The 15,813-nt window shown below is 44.5% G+C and overlaps 1 protein-coding gene across 2 annotated transcripts in view; it reads right to left on the bottom strand.

The window, feature by feature from the left end:
- col19a1 (collagen type XIX alpha 1 chain) overlaps positions 1–15,813 on the bottom strand; it is a 197,324-nt gene that overhangs the window by 22,985 nt on the left and 158,526 nt on the right. For both annotated transcript variants that reach the window (XM_015944438.3, XM_070542381.1), the window contains exons 37-46: positions 13,180–13,224; positions 12,205–12,255; positions 12,005–12,049; positions 11,109–11,135; positions 7,991–8,044; positions 7,192–7,236; positions 6,858–6,902; positions 6,698–6,760; positions 4,288–4,323; positions 2,790–2,834 (exon numbers count right to left, since the gene is read on the bottom strand). In XM_015944438.3, coding sequence (XP_015799924.3) covers positions 2,790–2,834; positions 4,288–4,323; positions 6,698–6,760; positions 6,858–6,902; positions 7,192–7,236; positions 7,991–8,044; positions 11,109–11,135; positions 12,005–12,049; positions 12,205–12,255; positions 13,180–13,224 — 456 coding nt within the window. The remainder of the gene's footprint in view (positions 1–2,789; positions 2,835–4,287; positions 4,324–6,697; positions 6,761–6,857; positions 6,903–7,191; positions 7,237–7,990; positions 8,045–11,108; positions 11,136–12,004; positions 12,050–12,204; positions 12,256–13,179; positions 13,225–15,813) is intronic.

A 15,813-nucleotide genomic window follows, 5' to 3' on the forward strand; every position in this document is an offset into this window, starting at 1 on the left:
GAACGGCCCCCCTGATCTGAATTTGAGTGGTGTTTTGTTATTGGACTTCTGTGCCAGTCATGGATTGTCAATAATGAACACCATGTTCAGACATAAAGGTGTCCTCATGTGCTCTTGGTACCAAGATAGCTTAGACCGCAGCTCGATGATCGACTTTGTTGTTGTTTTGTCTGACCTGCGGCCGCATGTCTTGGACACTCGGGTGAAGAGAGGGGTGGAGCTGTCAACTGACCACTACCTGGTGGTGAGTTGGCTCAGATGGTGGGGGAGGATGCCGGTCAGACCAGGCAGGCCCAAACGTATTGCGAGGGTCTGCTGGAAACGTCTGGCAGTCTCCTGTCAGAAGGAGGTTCAATTCCCACCTCTGACAGAACTTCCAAAATGTTCCCGGGGAGGTGGGGGACATTGAGTCTGAATGGACCCTGTTCCGTGCCTCTATTGTTGAGGTGGCTGACAGGATCTGTGGTCGCAGGATCGTCGGTGCCTGTCATGGTGGCAAACCCTGAACCCGCTGGTGGACACCCGTGGTTAGGGATGTTGTCAAGCTGAAGAAAGAGTCCTATACAGTCTTTTTGGCCTGTGGGACTCCAGAGGCAGCTGACGGGTACCGGCAGTCCAAGCGGAACACGGCTCGGGTGGTCGCCAAGGCAAAAACCCGGGCATGGGAGGAGTTTGGTGAGACCATGAAGTCTTCGAGGAGATTCCGGTCCACCATCCGGCGCCTCGGGGGGGGGGGGGGGAGATGAGCAGTGCGCTACCAACACTATCTATAGTGGGGACGGTGTGCTGCTGACCTCTACTCAGGACGTTGTGGATCGGCGGGCAGAATACCTCGAAGACCTCCTCAATCCCACCGACATGTCTTCCAGTGAGGAAGCAGAGTCTGGGGACTTTAGGTTGGCCTCTCAAATCTCTGGCACTGAGGTCACTGAGGTGGTTAAAAAGCTCCTCTGTGGCAAGGCTCCAGGGTGGATGAGATCTGCCTGGAGTTCCTTAAGGCTCTGGATGTTGTGGGGCTGTTTTGGCTGACGCGGCTCTGCAATATCGTGTGGACATCGGGGGCAGTCCCACTGGACTGGCAGACCGGGGTGGTGGTCCCCTTATTTAAAAAGGGGGGCTGCAGGGTGTGTTCCAACTACAGGGGGATCACACCCCTGAGCCTTCCTGGTAAGGTCTATTCAGGGGTTCTGGAGAGGAGGGTCCGTCAGATTGTTGAACCTCAGATTCAGGAGGAGCAATGTGGTTTTTGTCCTGGCCGTGGAACACTGGACCAGCTCAATACCCTTAGGGGGATCCTGGAGGGTGTGTGGGAATTTTCCCAACCAGTCTACATGTGTTTTGCGGATTTGGAGAAGGCGTTTGACCGCGTCCCTCGGGGGGCCCTGTGGGGGGTACTCCGGGAGTATGGGGTACCAGGCCCTCTGATACGGGCTGTTTGGTCCCTGTATGACCGGTGTCAGAGCTTGGTCCGCATTGGACTCCGCCAAGGCTTCCCTTTGTCACTGATTCTGTTCATAACCTTTATGGACAGGACTTCTAGGCACAGCCAAGGTGTGGAGGGCATCCCCTTTGGTGGCCTGAGGATCAGGTCTCTGCGTTTTGTAGATGATGTGGTCCTGTTGGCTTCATCAGAACATGATCTTCAGCTTTCGCTGGAGCGTTTCGCAGCTGAGTGTGAAGCAGCTGGGATGAGTATCAGCTACTCTGAATCGGAGACCATGGTGATGATTCGGAAAAGGGTAGAATGCCTTCTCCGGGTCAGGGATGAGGTCCTGCCCCAAGTGGAGGAGTTTAAGTATCTCAGGGTCTTGTTCATGAGTGAGGGAAAACTGGAGCGTGAGATCGATAGGTGGATTGGTGCTGCGTCTGCAGTGATGCGGGCGTTGTACTGGTCTGTTGTGGTGAAGAAAGAGCTGAGTCAGAAGGCAAAGCTCTCGATTTACCAGTCGATCTACGTTCCTACCCTCGCCTATGGTCATGAGCTTTGGGTAGTGACCGAAAGAACAAGATTGCGGATACAAGCGGCCGAAATGAGTTTTCTCCGAAGAGTGGCTGGGCTCTCCTTTAGAGATAGGGTGAGAAGCTCGGTCATTCGGGAGGGGCTCGGAGTAGCCCTGCTGCTCCTCCACATCGAGAGGAGCCAGTTGAGGTGGCTCAGGCATCTGGTCAGGATGCCTTCTGGACGCCTCCCTGGTGAGGTTTTCCGGGCACGTCCACCCGGAAGGAGGCCTAAAGGTAGACCCAGGACACAGTGGAGGGACTATGTCTTTCACCTGGCCAGGGAATGCCTTGGGATTCCCCCGGAGGAGCTGGCCCAAGTGCCTGGGGAGAGGGAAGTCTGGGCCTCTTACCTTCAGCTACTGCCCCCGCGACCCGACTCTAGACAAGCGGATGAAAATGGATGGATGGATGGATGGATAGTGAACTCGGTCTTTAAAGAACCTTATCTCAGTTTTCTTTAGTTTGTGTGCAAATGTTACCATGCAAAAACCAAATCGCTTTTTCGGCCATAAAAAGTCGGGCTTAAGTACTTTACACAGTAACATGTTCTTCTGAAGAGTTTTTTTTTTCTTGCTTCTGTTGCCACATTTGCAACAGCACAAGTGTGACAGAGCCTTTTGCAAATACAACAAAATAACTGCAAAAGGCGTGAAATGTTTATTTTAATAAATGTGCTTGTGGGGATTAGTAATATTTATGAGGCAGAAAGAATTTAATTACTAGTCATTACTTTTCATCCGCATGTTCGCTTGTTGGATTGTACAGACAGCTTGTTTTTTGCTACTTACACGCTCTCCTTTGGTTCCGCGATCTCCCGTTCTACCTGAGTCGCCCTGAGGAAAGCGAAAAAGCCAACAAAATATACTTAAAACAAAATAAAGAAGATATTTACACATACAGTAAGATGCTATTTTTCCTCCTGTGTTCATACGAAGCACTGATCAATATTTGATCCAAAAGAATTCGCTCTTATGTCTGCAGACGATTCTGTTGCCTGAAGGGAAACTGTGAGCAAGCGTTTTCTGAATAGCTTGACTTTGAGAAATACATGCTTGTCAGATGACTGTGCATTGATTGTTTCTAACTCAGCTCAGGTGCATTGCTTGTATAATATCTCCCAGTGTAGCACTCCACCTTCTGCAATGTCATGACTCCTCTGCATCACTCCAGTATCTTTTTATTTTTTATTTGACAAAGGCCCCCGCATTCCCACCAGCTGCCTCTACTGTACAGAGAAGCTGCAAGAGAACACCTGTCCTCAGCTCCATGTCACAACACCTCGTGTCTTCCAGTCCCTCCCTGTCACTCCACATTGCTTCCCCTTTCTTCGCTTGCAGCATCACCTCTGGGAGCATCTTTGTATCAATTTCCCACTGGATTACAGGAGCCACATAAAAGACAATCTGGCATGATGTGGCTTTAAAGCGGGCATCGCTTTGTGATGCCATTCTCCCTTGCCTCCCTTAATCTGCAGCATGCTGTATTCCCTACTGCCTGATGGAAAGCTTAAATCTATCATCTTGCCCACTGAAATGAGCTTCCCTGAGCATTACATTAAAGCTCAAAGCAGTGAGCAAAGAATCTATGCAGATGAGGAAAGCAACCTACTAGATGGCACTGTTGCTCCACCAAAACCTCTGTGCACCCAGCCTCAGTGAAAAGCAGAGATTATAGTGGGAGAATATTAAATAATAGGAATGAGCAGACAATAAAGTGTTGGGGCTGTCATTAAGGTGTAAGGTGAAAAACACCTTGTATATCAGTGCAAAACTGTAATAACCACAATCAGTCAGGTTTGGGCGTTGGATCAAATAAAGTGTTGGAAATGTCTACTCAAGCACATGTGTTCTGCATCCTGCAAGACCATTCTATGTTCACCAAGTAAATAGGGTGTAGAACATTTGATCAGTCACCTAAAAGCAGACGTTTTTCTTCTGCAGTGTTTGTTTCAGCTTTAGCCAGGTTCACCAAGCGAAACAATGCATAATTAATTGGAAATGTCTACTGCCCTCTATTACCACGTTTTATCATTGTCTGAATGCATTAAATGCATAATTAGGGGAGAAAGACCAAAAATCAACAACGCTTTAAATCTGCAGGATTTCATTTATTTTCTATCGCTAAAATCTCAAATATGCAAATAGGCTTAATGCAGTCAGCGCTGTTGCGGGGGGGGGGGGGGGGGGGGGGGGGGGAAGATAAAAATCTGCTGTGCCATCTTTCTGTAGCTCGGCCGATGTAAAGCTCTTTCTATAAGGGGATTTGCAACGTGCTCGCACAACTCACCTTGTATCCTGGAGTTCCATCTTTTCCAGGCCTCCCCTGCTCAAAGAGCGCAACACAAACAAAGAAATTTTATCAGCTTCCACCTTTGATTGGATCAGCACTGTTGCACTCTTAGTAATCTCCACACTTAATGAGATATCTCAACCAAGGGAAAATGGTCCTGATTGCTGACTGAACATTGCTCCATAGTGCGCTTATGGGGGAAATTATAGAAAGTATGCCTGATGGTAATTACATAGAGGAATGTAAGAATATAATCATCTACGGGACAAGTGGTCGATAGCGTGCATATTTAATCCAAATTGTCCTTGAATCTGGTGAATCCACCATGAATGTTGCGAAGGTGAATTGGCTCTAGCGCTTAACCAGAGAGTGGGCTCCATATGGAAAACATATGGGTACACACTATTTGTCCTGGGAGGTTTTGTCAGCAAGTTCCATGGTGACCACGCAGGGGTGTGCCCACATAGATTTTAATGGACCCTACATGGACTTTCAAAGGGACCCACTTAAAATCTTTGTGGGCAAACCCCTATGGGTCCACCATGGAAATCAGACACAAAACCTGTTGGACAAATGGGAAAACTTCGCCTGCCAAAAGTAAAGGTAAATGACAAGAATTGCAGTTCCCCAATTGTCCACTAGGGGCTGGCTCCAGAAAGGAACAACTACCCATTGACTCTCATGTTAGAAATGCCAACTTTACAGTAGAAATAAACACTTTTACAGCATGGAACGGAAAACATTTTACATTTAATAGGTCGTTTACAAGAACGACAACTCTCTTTTGTAACTCTTCCATTTAGATGTAATTAAACCTATGAATTATAAACACTCGGAGGCGTGTCCTTTTGATTGACAGGTAGCAGATGAGCTTTCAGCGCTAGTGCTAGCGGTTTGCATCCCTCCTTGCTCCAAGGAAGGCCTCAGCGTTGTTGTCGTCGTCTTCCTCTGCTTATCCGGGTCCGGGGGCAGCATCCCAACCAGGGAACTCCAGACCATCCTCTCCCCGGCCACCTCCACCATCTCCTCCGGCAGGACCCCAAGGTGTTCCCGGACCAGATTGGAGAGGTAACCTCTCCAACGTGTCCTGGGTTGACCCGGGGGCCTCCTGCCAGCAGGACATGCCCAAAACACCTCCCCGGGGAGGCGTCCAGGAGGCATCCTGACCAGATGCCCAAACCACCTCAAATGACTCCTTTCGATCCGGAGGAGCAGCGCTTCTACTCCAAGTCCCTCCCAAATGTCCAAGCTCCTCACCCTATCTCTAAGGCTGAGCCCGGCCACCCTACGGAGGAAACTCATTTTGGCCGCTTGTATCCGCAATCTCGTTCTTTCGGTCATTACCCAAAGCTCATGACCATAGGTGAGGATTGGGACGTAGATCGACCGGTAAACCGAGAGCCTGGCTTTCTGGCTCAGCTCCCTTTTCACCACGACAGATCGGCTCAACGTCCGCAGCACTGCAGATGCTGAACCAATCCGCCTGTCAATCCCCGACCCCTCCTACCCTCACTCGTGAACAAGACCACGAGACACTTAAACTCCTCCACTTGAGGTAGGACTTTTTCCCCGACCTGGAGTTGGCAAGCCACCCTTTTCCGGTCGAGAACCATGGTCTCAGATTTGGAGGTGCTGATCCTCATCCCAGCCGCTTCACACTCGGCCACAAACCTACCCAGCAAGAGCTGAAGGTCAGAGCTGGATGAAGCTAGGAGGACCACGTCATCCGCAAAAAGCAGAGACGAGATTCTCCTGCCACCAAACTCGACACCCTCCACACCACGGCTGCACCTAGAAATGTTGTCCATAAAGGTAATGAACAGAACCGGTGACAAAGGGCAACCCTGGCGGAGTCCAACCCTCACCGGGAACAGGTCCGACTTACTACCGGCTATGCGGACCAAACTCACGCTCCTGTGGTAAAGGGACTGAATGGCCCTTAACAGAAAGCCACCCACCCCATACTCCTGGAGCGTCCCCCACAGGGTGCCCCTGGGGACACGGTCATAAGCCTTCTCCATATCCACAAGCCTCAAGTTACCTACATTACAGCGTAGATTGCAGAGGGTAGCAGAGTCCCTCAACTGTGGTTTTCTGGCTAAAAGGGTTAGGGTTAGCTTTGGTTAGCTCCAGGTTAGCTCAGTTACCTCGTAGCTCCATTGGCTCAGAAATTGATGGGTGTCAATCATCTGCCCCCACTTTCAGTTCCATTTATGTATTTTCTGGTAGTGATTAGATGTGTTCAATTGAGATCTTTATAAACAAATGGGAGACGGTGTGGAGGGTTTATCTATCTTATATTTACAGCCTTTGGCTGGAAACCATAATGTTTGCCCCTATATATTCCATATGAAGCCAGCTGGGCAATAGATACTGAAAGAGGACAGTATTTGTGTTGCATCCTTACAGGAACACCTTGGGGTCCCTCAGGTCCAGGGAATCCTGTCTCGCCAATCGGCCCCCTCTCACCCTGTCAGAGAACAGAGACAGTCAGCGTGTCGGTCTGCAGTGACAAAGGAATGATGCCAGAACTGACAGTTCAAAGAGAGTCAAAGGCTTTGGCTCACCGGCTCTCCTGGGATCCCTGGCTCTCCGCGAGTGCCGGGCTTCCCCTGTCAATCACAGAGAAGAAGAGTACACACCTTGTATGACAGGTCCTCAATGGTGTCATATCATCAGCACCTCTGCAGATTCACATTTATAATACAGCTCCCATCTGAAGCACAGCCGCACAATAAATCCATCAGTCAGACCAAGTCTACAGAGCTCTCGGCCAGAGTATTGCACAGACATGAGACTTATCGGTGAAGTCTGGTATTCAATACTTAATAAAACATCGCTATGGACTTAAACAATACAGACGAAAGATCAAAGGGAAGTATGACGTAAAGACGTACTTACTGCAGGACCTGGTGTCCCAGAGGGCCCAGGCAAACCAATATCACCCTGACAACACATATCAGACAGACACATTACATAATGAAGACTATAGATCCCGGTCATGCTAGGCAAACACACAGCAGATATTGATTTAGGAAACTGCCTAAGCTTGAGTGTAATGAATGCCACAGGTGACTTAAACAAACGCAAAGGGGAAGGAGAGGAGTAAACACTCTAGGCTGCTCAGGAAAAGGACATATATGTACAATAAACACACTGTTTGCATGAGCCAATCCTCTTAAAGTATGCCCCAAGATGATGAAATCATTTATGTCAAGGAAACTTAAATATTCCAGCAGTCATATACTGACAATCATCCTTATACACACTCAGATGCAGGCGGCTGTGGAGGACTCCATGCAGTGTTGCTCTATAAAGGCTAATGCCTCTGGTGCTGGTAATTCACTGAGCAGATTGTTAGCTATCACGTTAGCGCTTTGGCTCCACGTTGCTGTATATCCTGTTTGGAAATGTCAACGAAAAACTCCTTAAGGTGATATTTAAACAGATACATAAGTAATTGAATTCCTCTGTTAATGTTTGGTTTCCCCTCAAGCTGACTTATAACTTCAACTAGAAGCCATAATGTTTTCAACTCTCGCTGTGGCAAGCTTTTTCATTTTTCAAAAGATGGATATCTCCCCTCAGAAAGATGCTCTTTACAGGTTCTGTAATGAGAAAGTGGTTCAGAGAGCGTGCCTCTCCTCGTGTTGCAGTCAGGGTAAGCTCACTGCAGGTGAGAAATGTTTCTGTTGCCTACCTTCGCGCCGGGTAGCCCTTCAAGCCCGGGTAAACCCATGAGTCCCGGCTCCCCCTGTGAGAGGAAAACACACCACCTGTTGTGTTAAGATGAAGAGATCCCTCCTTATTTCAGATAATATAGACTTATAACACATATTAGAGTGTTTGATCTCCCATTCCTGAAGGATGGGGAAATTTAGCATAAAACTGATTTTAAACTGGTAATGAAAAGCTGTAGGTACGTGAATAAACAACTGTGCAAACACAGAGCAATATTACACACAAGAGCCTGTAATTTTCATGGTTTTCTTTCAAATAAATATTTGTGGTTTGTTATCAAAGCAGCAATCCAGATGTCTGACCCTGTTCTGTGATATAATCTAGGCAATACGTCAATTTTTACTATTGCCAAGGCCCCATCACACACGGCCCCATGCAATTTGAATTGAGTGCCGCTAAGCATTAGCCATTAGACATCGGCTTACGTACAGATGTCAATCACGGAGCGTGCGTTTGCAGAAGTTTCGGGACTGAGCAGCATTTTCAAGCTGTTTATAAATACATGGCGAATCATGAATACTGATCCCACGACTGCTTGGTTCTACTCAAAGAAAAGTCCATGGATTAAACTTGCCAAAAAGCGCCTCGAAAACCAGCAAAAAGTTTACCTTGGACCAGCTTTTTAACGATTAAAGCATCTCTGTGTTAAACTCAGATGTTGAACAGGTGCAGAGTAGGCAACATTTCTTATGGACATGTAATATATATATATATATATATATATATATATATATATATATATATATATATATATATATATATGATTGTAATTGTACTGGTGTGCAGTCATGAATGAGAGTTGCAGGGAGAGGGGCTTAAAGGAGCAATAAATTATTGACGCCTGTAGGTGGTGCCATCTGAGAAAAAACTCCAGATTCCTGCTTTAAAGGAGTGCTTGGTATAAACACACATTTGCAGTGGTCTCTAAAATGCCTTGTAAGTCGTTCTCAGGTGGAAAACAAATGCACTATTTCTCGGACCTAACGCCACATCACATCACACCAGAGCTTCTGACGGCAGGTTTTTAGTCTTTTTCCTGATATTTGGACATCTCACTCTGGATTGGTTATATCAACGAGACTCAACCACTGACTTGCAACGGGAAAGTTTTTATCAACACAAATACCTCAGGCCAGGAAGAGCTTCTGCTGTGTAGTGGAGTTGCTAATGCTAACGGTTAGCTTAAACTAGCCAAGACGCTCTCTGCTGATTCCCGGACAACAACAGCCTTTCTCATCGCGAGTCAAGATGGGCGAGTCCGTCAATGATAAATCACAGAGTTTCACTGTCTGTTTTCAATCAGAAGTTAATGTCAAACTATTTTCATGTTCAGCCTGCATGAAAATCTTAGAGTGACCGATTATAATCAGAAATAATCAATAAAACATGTTTTTTTCGGTCAACCACACATTTAAGGCAAATGGCTGTTGATGTTCAGTGAGAAATGATTCGACCCCTTATCACAAAAGATTTTTCTTGTGCTTTTACATGATTCTAAAATCTGAACATTTCAGAACAGCAAACCATTGAGATCCTGAAACCCCAGTCAAACAATTTTTGGGTTATTTTCTTTGGGAATTTCTTTAGAAAAGGTCACAATGTGTTGCTTTTTGAGATCCTTTAGCCTTCTTGCTGTTGTCCCATAAAGTCGATCAAAGTGATTCCTCCCTTCTAAAGGTCTGGCGGTAATGAGGACTGCGTGTGGCTAGCTCACCTGCGCTCAGCTTTCCGATTAATAAAAGTAAATTCCTGATTTAATTTAATTTAACTTCATTTAAATCTTCACATATGGTTTGGTGGTTTTTGGTTTTTTGGTGACTTGTACCATTTTGTTTGTTTTAATGTAGGTTTTGTGTTAGATTTAGTAAACAAGTAAAAATTACTTGTATAAAAGGGGTAGGGACATATAAGTTTCCACTTCAGCCTACTCCTTTTCAAACAGAGAAGGGATGATGATATGTATTTTTTTCTGTTTGTGGTATTTAAAAAAAATTACGTATGTTTTCTTTGTTTGAAATAAACTAAACTAATTACATACTAGGTTGGTTTGAATGGTTGTTCACTGTGATAAAACAAGTTATTGCTTTTAAACAGAATTTTATATTTTGTCCGGATATCTTGGATTTTTGGTTCCAAGGATTTGAAGCACTTAAGTGTGCCAGAAAAGCAAAAGCAGAGTCAATCTGTAAAGGGGCAAAAGCTTTTTCACAGCACTATCAGACAATTCTGAGAAAACAACCCCAGATGTCTCATGGCACATATAATTAAACCATGAAGGCTATAGATCTGTTGGGGGAAAAAGGGTTCTTTCCACAAAAAGACTTTCTTTCTGCTCTAAAAATAGAGTCTAATTCCCCGTACTCGAGCAAGTGATGGCCTCTATCTTCCTGCTCTTGCTCGAGCTTCTGTGGAGAAATGCCATTACGCAGAACAGAAGAGCAACCGGCACTGACACAGATGAATTGTGCAGGTAATTGTCACACATGTAGATTGTCATGAATAAGCTATTGTGGCTAACAGGGAGAGTGGACCAGCCAGAGGATCAGCTGTGAGACGGATTGGGGCAATTCCAGCACTGCACTCGAGCTGTTCGCACAATTTATTAAAATGTCACATTAACATCCCGGTGAAAAATCACTGCCAGACCAAACGATGAAAAACATAAATGTTCAGCTGGTCCCGCGAGGGTAAAGAATTCAGGCTGATGGCAGAGACGTCAAGTTGTTTTCAGGTCCGTGTGGACTGTGAGAGTTTTCACAGCTCTATCTGAGGGTAGAGGGGCTGGGAAGCACATTTGAAGTGGAGTGAGTATGTTGGTTCCCACTGGCAAGACAATATGGTACAAAGGTTTTATATTTGTTGGAGACTAAGTCATATTTCTCTCTGTGTTGGGTTCTACTGAGAGTGGTTAAGTACTCAGGCTCGAGGCTTTATTGACTTTTGTTGTGTGGTGGAAAAACCAGAGAGATAATGATGGAAGGCAACTGGCAGCTCCGGCTTCTCTTTTTGCACGAGCGGCATGAAAACGGATGAATGCTTCAAAAATATACTTTTCAAAATGAAAAGCTTCAACTCACTGGAGGTCCTTCATCTCCTTTGGGACCCTTAAAAGAGAGAAGAAAAGAGGACAGATTACCACCATGAATGTGACATACAGTACCATCAAAAAAACATGAATGGAGTCTGAAATAATATCAAGCTGCAGGTTAGTGTTGCTAAAATGCATAAAATTCCTTATTGCCTTATCATTTCACAGCATTTGTCTGTAAATCAAGCTAACGCTGTCTCTGTGTTTCAATGTGTGGGTCTAACAGAGGCTTTAAAAACTTGGACAGCATTTTTTATTAAAAAGAAAGATAAATGGCACGCCATGTTCCTTTTAACACTGATGAGGATGCTCTCTTATTGATTACTCCCGAGGAGCTGCCGGGTCGTGATGGATGCAGTACAGGGTGAAGCATCTAAAGATTTAGCTATAGTTCATGTGCATTGTGCACTGGGGACAGCCGCTTTTTGTCACCTCCTTAAGTGTTGGTAGTGGTGGATGGATCCCTGTAGGGCCTGTGACTGAACATCTCCCAGGACTGGACAAGATTACAAACTGTCTGATAAGGAGGGTGGAAGGAGGAGGCGATAAGCAAACCGGGTCACCTCGGCTTGCCACGGCGCGGCGCAGCTGAACTTCTGAAGTCCAGTTTGCATATCAATGATGTTGTGTGTCCTGGGGTAAATCACACGCACCAGTTTGAGAGTCAGGAAGCCTCTTGGCCTTTGCCAACCCCCAGCTCTCAGTGTGCATGATTGACTGTGATATAAGAGCCTCGAACACCACGATAACACCGGAGGGTCGGTTTGGGTTGTTTGTTATTCAGCTCTCACAGCCTCTGCAGCTCATAGAGTATTAGCATGTCTGCGCTAGTGTTCCTCCACAGAACACAGTAAAAGGATTTACTTCAGGCACAACAACACTTACCGGAACGCCAGGAGCTCCGGGGGGTCCCAAAATAGCTCCACCACTCTGGAAAGACATTTCTTTATATTATGACCAAATATTTTCCAATGTAGGTCAAACCAATTTGAACAACAAGAACAGATTCTTTTCATTTCTTCTGGAACGACTGAAGGCATTCTGTTATTGAATCAAGAGGATCACAGTGAGCTCCAGTCCGTTACCTGAAGCTTGTACAGACTGCTCATCCCGGTGCCCTCCACATAAGGCACGCCCTGAAAAACAACCAGACAACTCCTCTCAGAAACTCCTTGAGTTTTAGTTACACAGAGACCTTACGCAAAACAGTACAGTAGGTCTGGAGCAATTATACACTGCTAAGCCTTTAAAAGCTACATGAGGGGGATCAATAGCTCATTTGGTGACTACACAGAGAACGAGAGAGAAAGAGTAACAGTGTGTGAGAGACAGAAAAGAAAAGAGCAGGAAAAGAACCCCTGAGAACAGTAGACTTAATAATCCTCGAGCCAGCTGTAATTCAAAAAACAAGGGTGTCTCAGAAACACAAAGGATAGCCGTGATTAAAGAGATTTGGCCATGAGAACTGAGTAATCCTGATTTTTGTGGGTTAGTATTAGAACATAAAAGGATGTTTTCCCGTGACAGATTTGTAGAGGGCAGCTTTTGTAAACCAAGAAGAAGTCAAGGTTCTCATTAAGAAGCAGGCAAAGGCCCGTGCCCTTTTCAGGCTGCTGAGCCCATTCTCTTGTCAGCCCAGGCTGCAGCTTTATGAGGCCAAGGTGCGTTTGTGTGGGTGTGCACTAGAACGTGCGTTTTTCAGGGGCCGGGGGTGCACGGCAAGTTCAAGGGGACGGCCGATGAATTATAGATTTGCTTTTAGAGGTGCTGACTCACTTGGCTTTTAAAGGGATGAAACATGATTCAATGCCAGCAAGCAGGTGGCCACGATGTGATCGTGTTTGCACTTGTTTGTCAGATTTACTTTCCTACTTGTGGTAAACGCTGTTAGACTGTGAAAACCACAAGTGCTGAACAGATGGCTTTAACTCTGTAACCTTAGGAGTATCAGTAACAAAACAACATTTTGTGTGCAAGAGGAGATGGAAAACCTATAATGATCAGAGACGTTTGGGGGATTATTGTTGATCAATGGCTCTTGTTGCAGTATAGGGACTTACTGGAGGTCCTGGAAGTCCTGGTCTGCCAGGAGGTCCTTCATTCCCCTGCAAAATAGAAACCCATAAAAAATGATTAAACATGCCTTTGAAAATGGTAACCTTTAGCTATAACCACTGCACTGATATAATAGCCTGGCAGGCTATCCTATATATATGAATGAATGAAATGAAATGGAATGGAATGGAATGAATGAAATGAATGAATAATGAATGAATGAATGAATGAATGAATGAATGAAAGAAATCTTTATTTCGAACATTATAATAAGAATAAAAATAACTATTATAACAATAATAATAATAATAACAACAGTCATTGTAGACATTAAAAATAAAATCACACTGATAATCCCACAAAAATTAAATTATCATATTCTGTTCAAAAAGGAGTAGGAGGAAGCTAGTGCTTATTAAATCCTACCCCCCTTTTCCCATTTGTTCAAGATCAAAAGGAACAGTCATTTTCCTAATTCATCATAAATTTTCTATATTCATCTATAGTCAAATGGCCCATTTACACCATTACATACAAAATAGTTCCACATACCTTTTCCATTTATCCACCACACACAGCAATTAGCATTCCCTACTACACACACTTACAACACACCCCATTTTCCTTTGTACACTTAAACCCTCACACAACTCATCGGATCTTTTTGAGTCAAAATCCCACTTCCTCCCTGTATCTCATGAAGACCATATTTTTGTACCACTTTCTAAATTGGGTCATACTTGGACATTGCTTTAAATCACTATTTAATCCATTCCATAATTTTACCCCACAAACAGATGCACTGACTTTTCACTGTTGTTCGCACAGATGGGTATTTTAAATTCCATTCCTCTCTCAAATTATATTGTTTATCTCTACATGAGAAATACTTTTGTATATTACCAGGGAGTAGTTTGTCATTAGCTTTATATATTATTTGTAATGTCAAGAATTGAACAAGGTCAGTAAACTTTAATACTAGGGATGCACCGATGGATCGGCATTTGATCGTAATCGGCCGATAGCGCCCCTATCGATTTTGATCGGAGTTTTCAAAATAGATCAAAGCAGACCGATCAGCCGTAGGGTTGTCACGGTAACCAGTGTAGCGGTAAACCCCGGTAAAAAAAAAGTTGACAATAATAATAACCGTCTTGTTTTTAAAAAAACTATAATATCTTGGTGGGTTTACCGTGGCTGTGGTGTAGGCGCGGTGACCCTTACCAGCCACCGTATCATCTGCTGAAGTTGCGCGCTTCGTTGTTTACAACCAAAACTTTCTTGAAGCTAAAGCTGAAATAATGGCCAAAGGAGGAGACGGCAGCGGTCAGGAGGACATTTATTATCCCTCAAAGAAGACAAAGTCGGAAGTACGGGCATCTTTTAGATATTTGAAGAATGCCGAGGGACAGTTGATAGAAGACGGCTATCCTGTTTGCAGCACGTGTAGAAAAAGTGTCTGTGAAAGGCAGCAACGCTTCAAATCTCATGACACATCTGCGTGACCATCACCCACAACTCTACAGTCAACGCAAGGCAAGCGAACGTTAGCGTTTTAGCTAAAATGTGTGATCCGAGGATTTGGGTTGAGGGAGAATGCAACGAGTCGCTATATAAAGCAGCCACAGCGCCGCTACCTGCATATAAACCGTGTCGCAGACACTGCCATGTTGAAATGACGCTATGCATTACGGGGCTCCCAGCGGCAGATCAGAGTTGGTCTCTCTCAGAGAATAATTATGAATTTAACAATGATTACTGCCTGATGACATTTTCCCACATCTGCAAAGCTCACTGGAAGGACACAAACCGAGGACAATATTTTCCAGATATAGGGTTTATTACTCAAGTAAGGGTAAAAAAGTATCTGATTAGAAGGCTACTTGAGTACTGAGTATCATCTGAACTAATATTTTTAAAATGATGACATCAAACAGACAAAAAAATAAGAAGTTATGAGCAAATATTGGTATTTTAAAGACTAAAGGGGAAAATGTAAACAAATAAACAACATAATTACAAAATAACACATTTTAGACTAAATTTAGACACAAACTGAGGACAATATTTCCTGACATACAGGGTTTATTTAACTGTGTGAAAATGTAGCACGTAAAAAAAAATACTGCGATAATACTGAAAACCGTGGTAATTTTGGTCACAATAACCGTGAGGTTAAATTTTCACACCATGACAACCCTAATACAGACCATTTTAGATTAGGTTTCCTTTATTCCCAGATTATGTAGTTTGTAGCACTCATAATGTTGTAGAAAATTTCTGGCCAATCCACGTGATCGGCATCGGTGATCGGTATCGGTGATCAGCATTCTTTGATATCGGTATCGGTGATCGGCAGCAAAAAAACCTGATCGGTGCATCCCTATTTAATACTCGCGATTTCAAAAACAGGTTGTTAGTATGATCTCTATAGCCCGCTTTATTAATAATCCTGATGGCTTTCTTCTGTAATATTATTATTGGTGATAATGTAGTTTTATAAGTGTTGCCCCAGACCTCTGCACAATAATTCAAATATGGTTGCACCTGTGCACAGTATAACATGTGAAGTATATTGCGATCCAGGAAATGTTTCACTTTATTTAATATGGAAATACTTCCTACAGTTTTGTTGTGAA

This window comes from Nothobranchius furzeri, chromosome 12 (genome assembly GCF_043380555.1).
Source record: "Nothobranchius furzeri strain GRZ-AD chromosome 12, NfurGRZ-RIMD1, whole genome shotgun sequence".
In the NCBI taxonomy this organism is placed as follows: domain Eukaryota; kingdom Metazoa; phylum Chordata; class Actinopteri; order Cyprinodontiformes; family Nothobranchiidae; genus Nothobranchius; species Nothobranchius furzeri.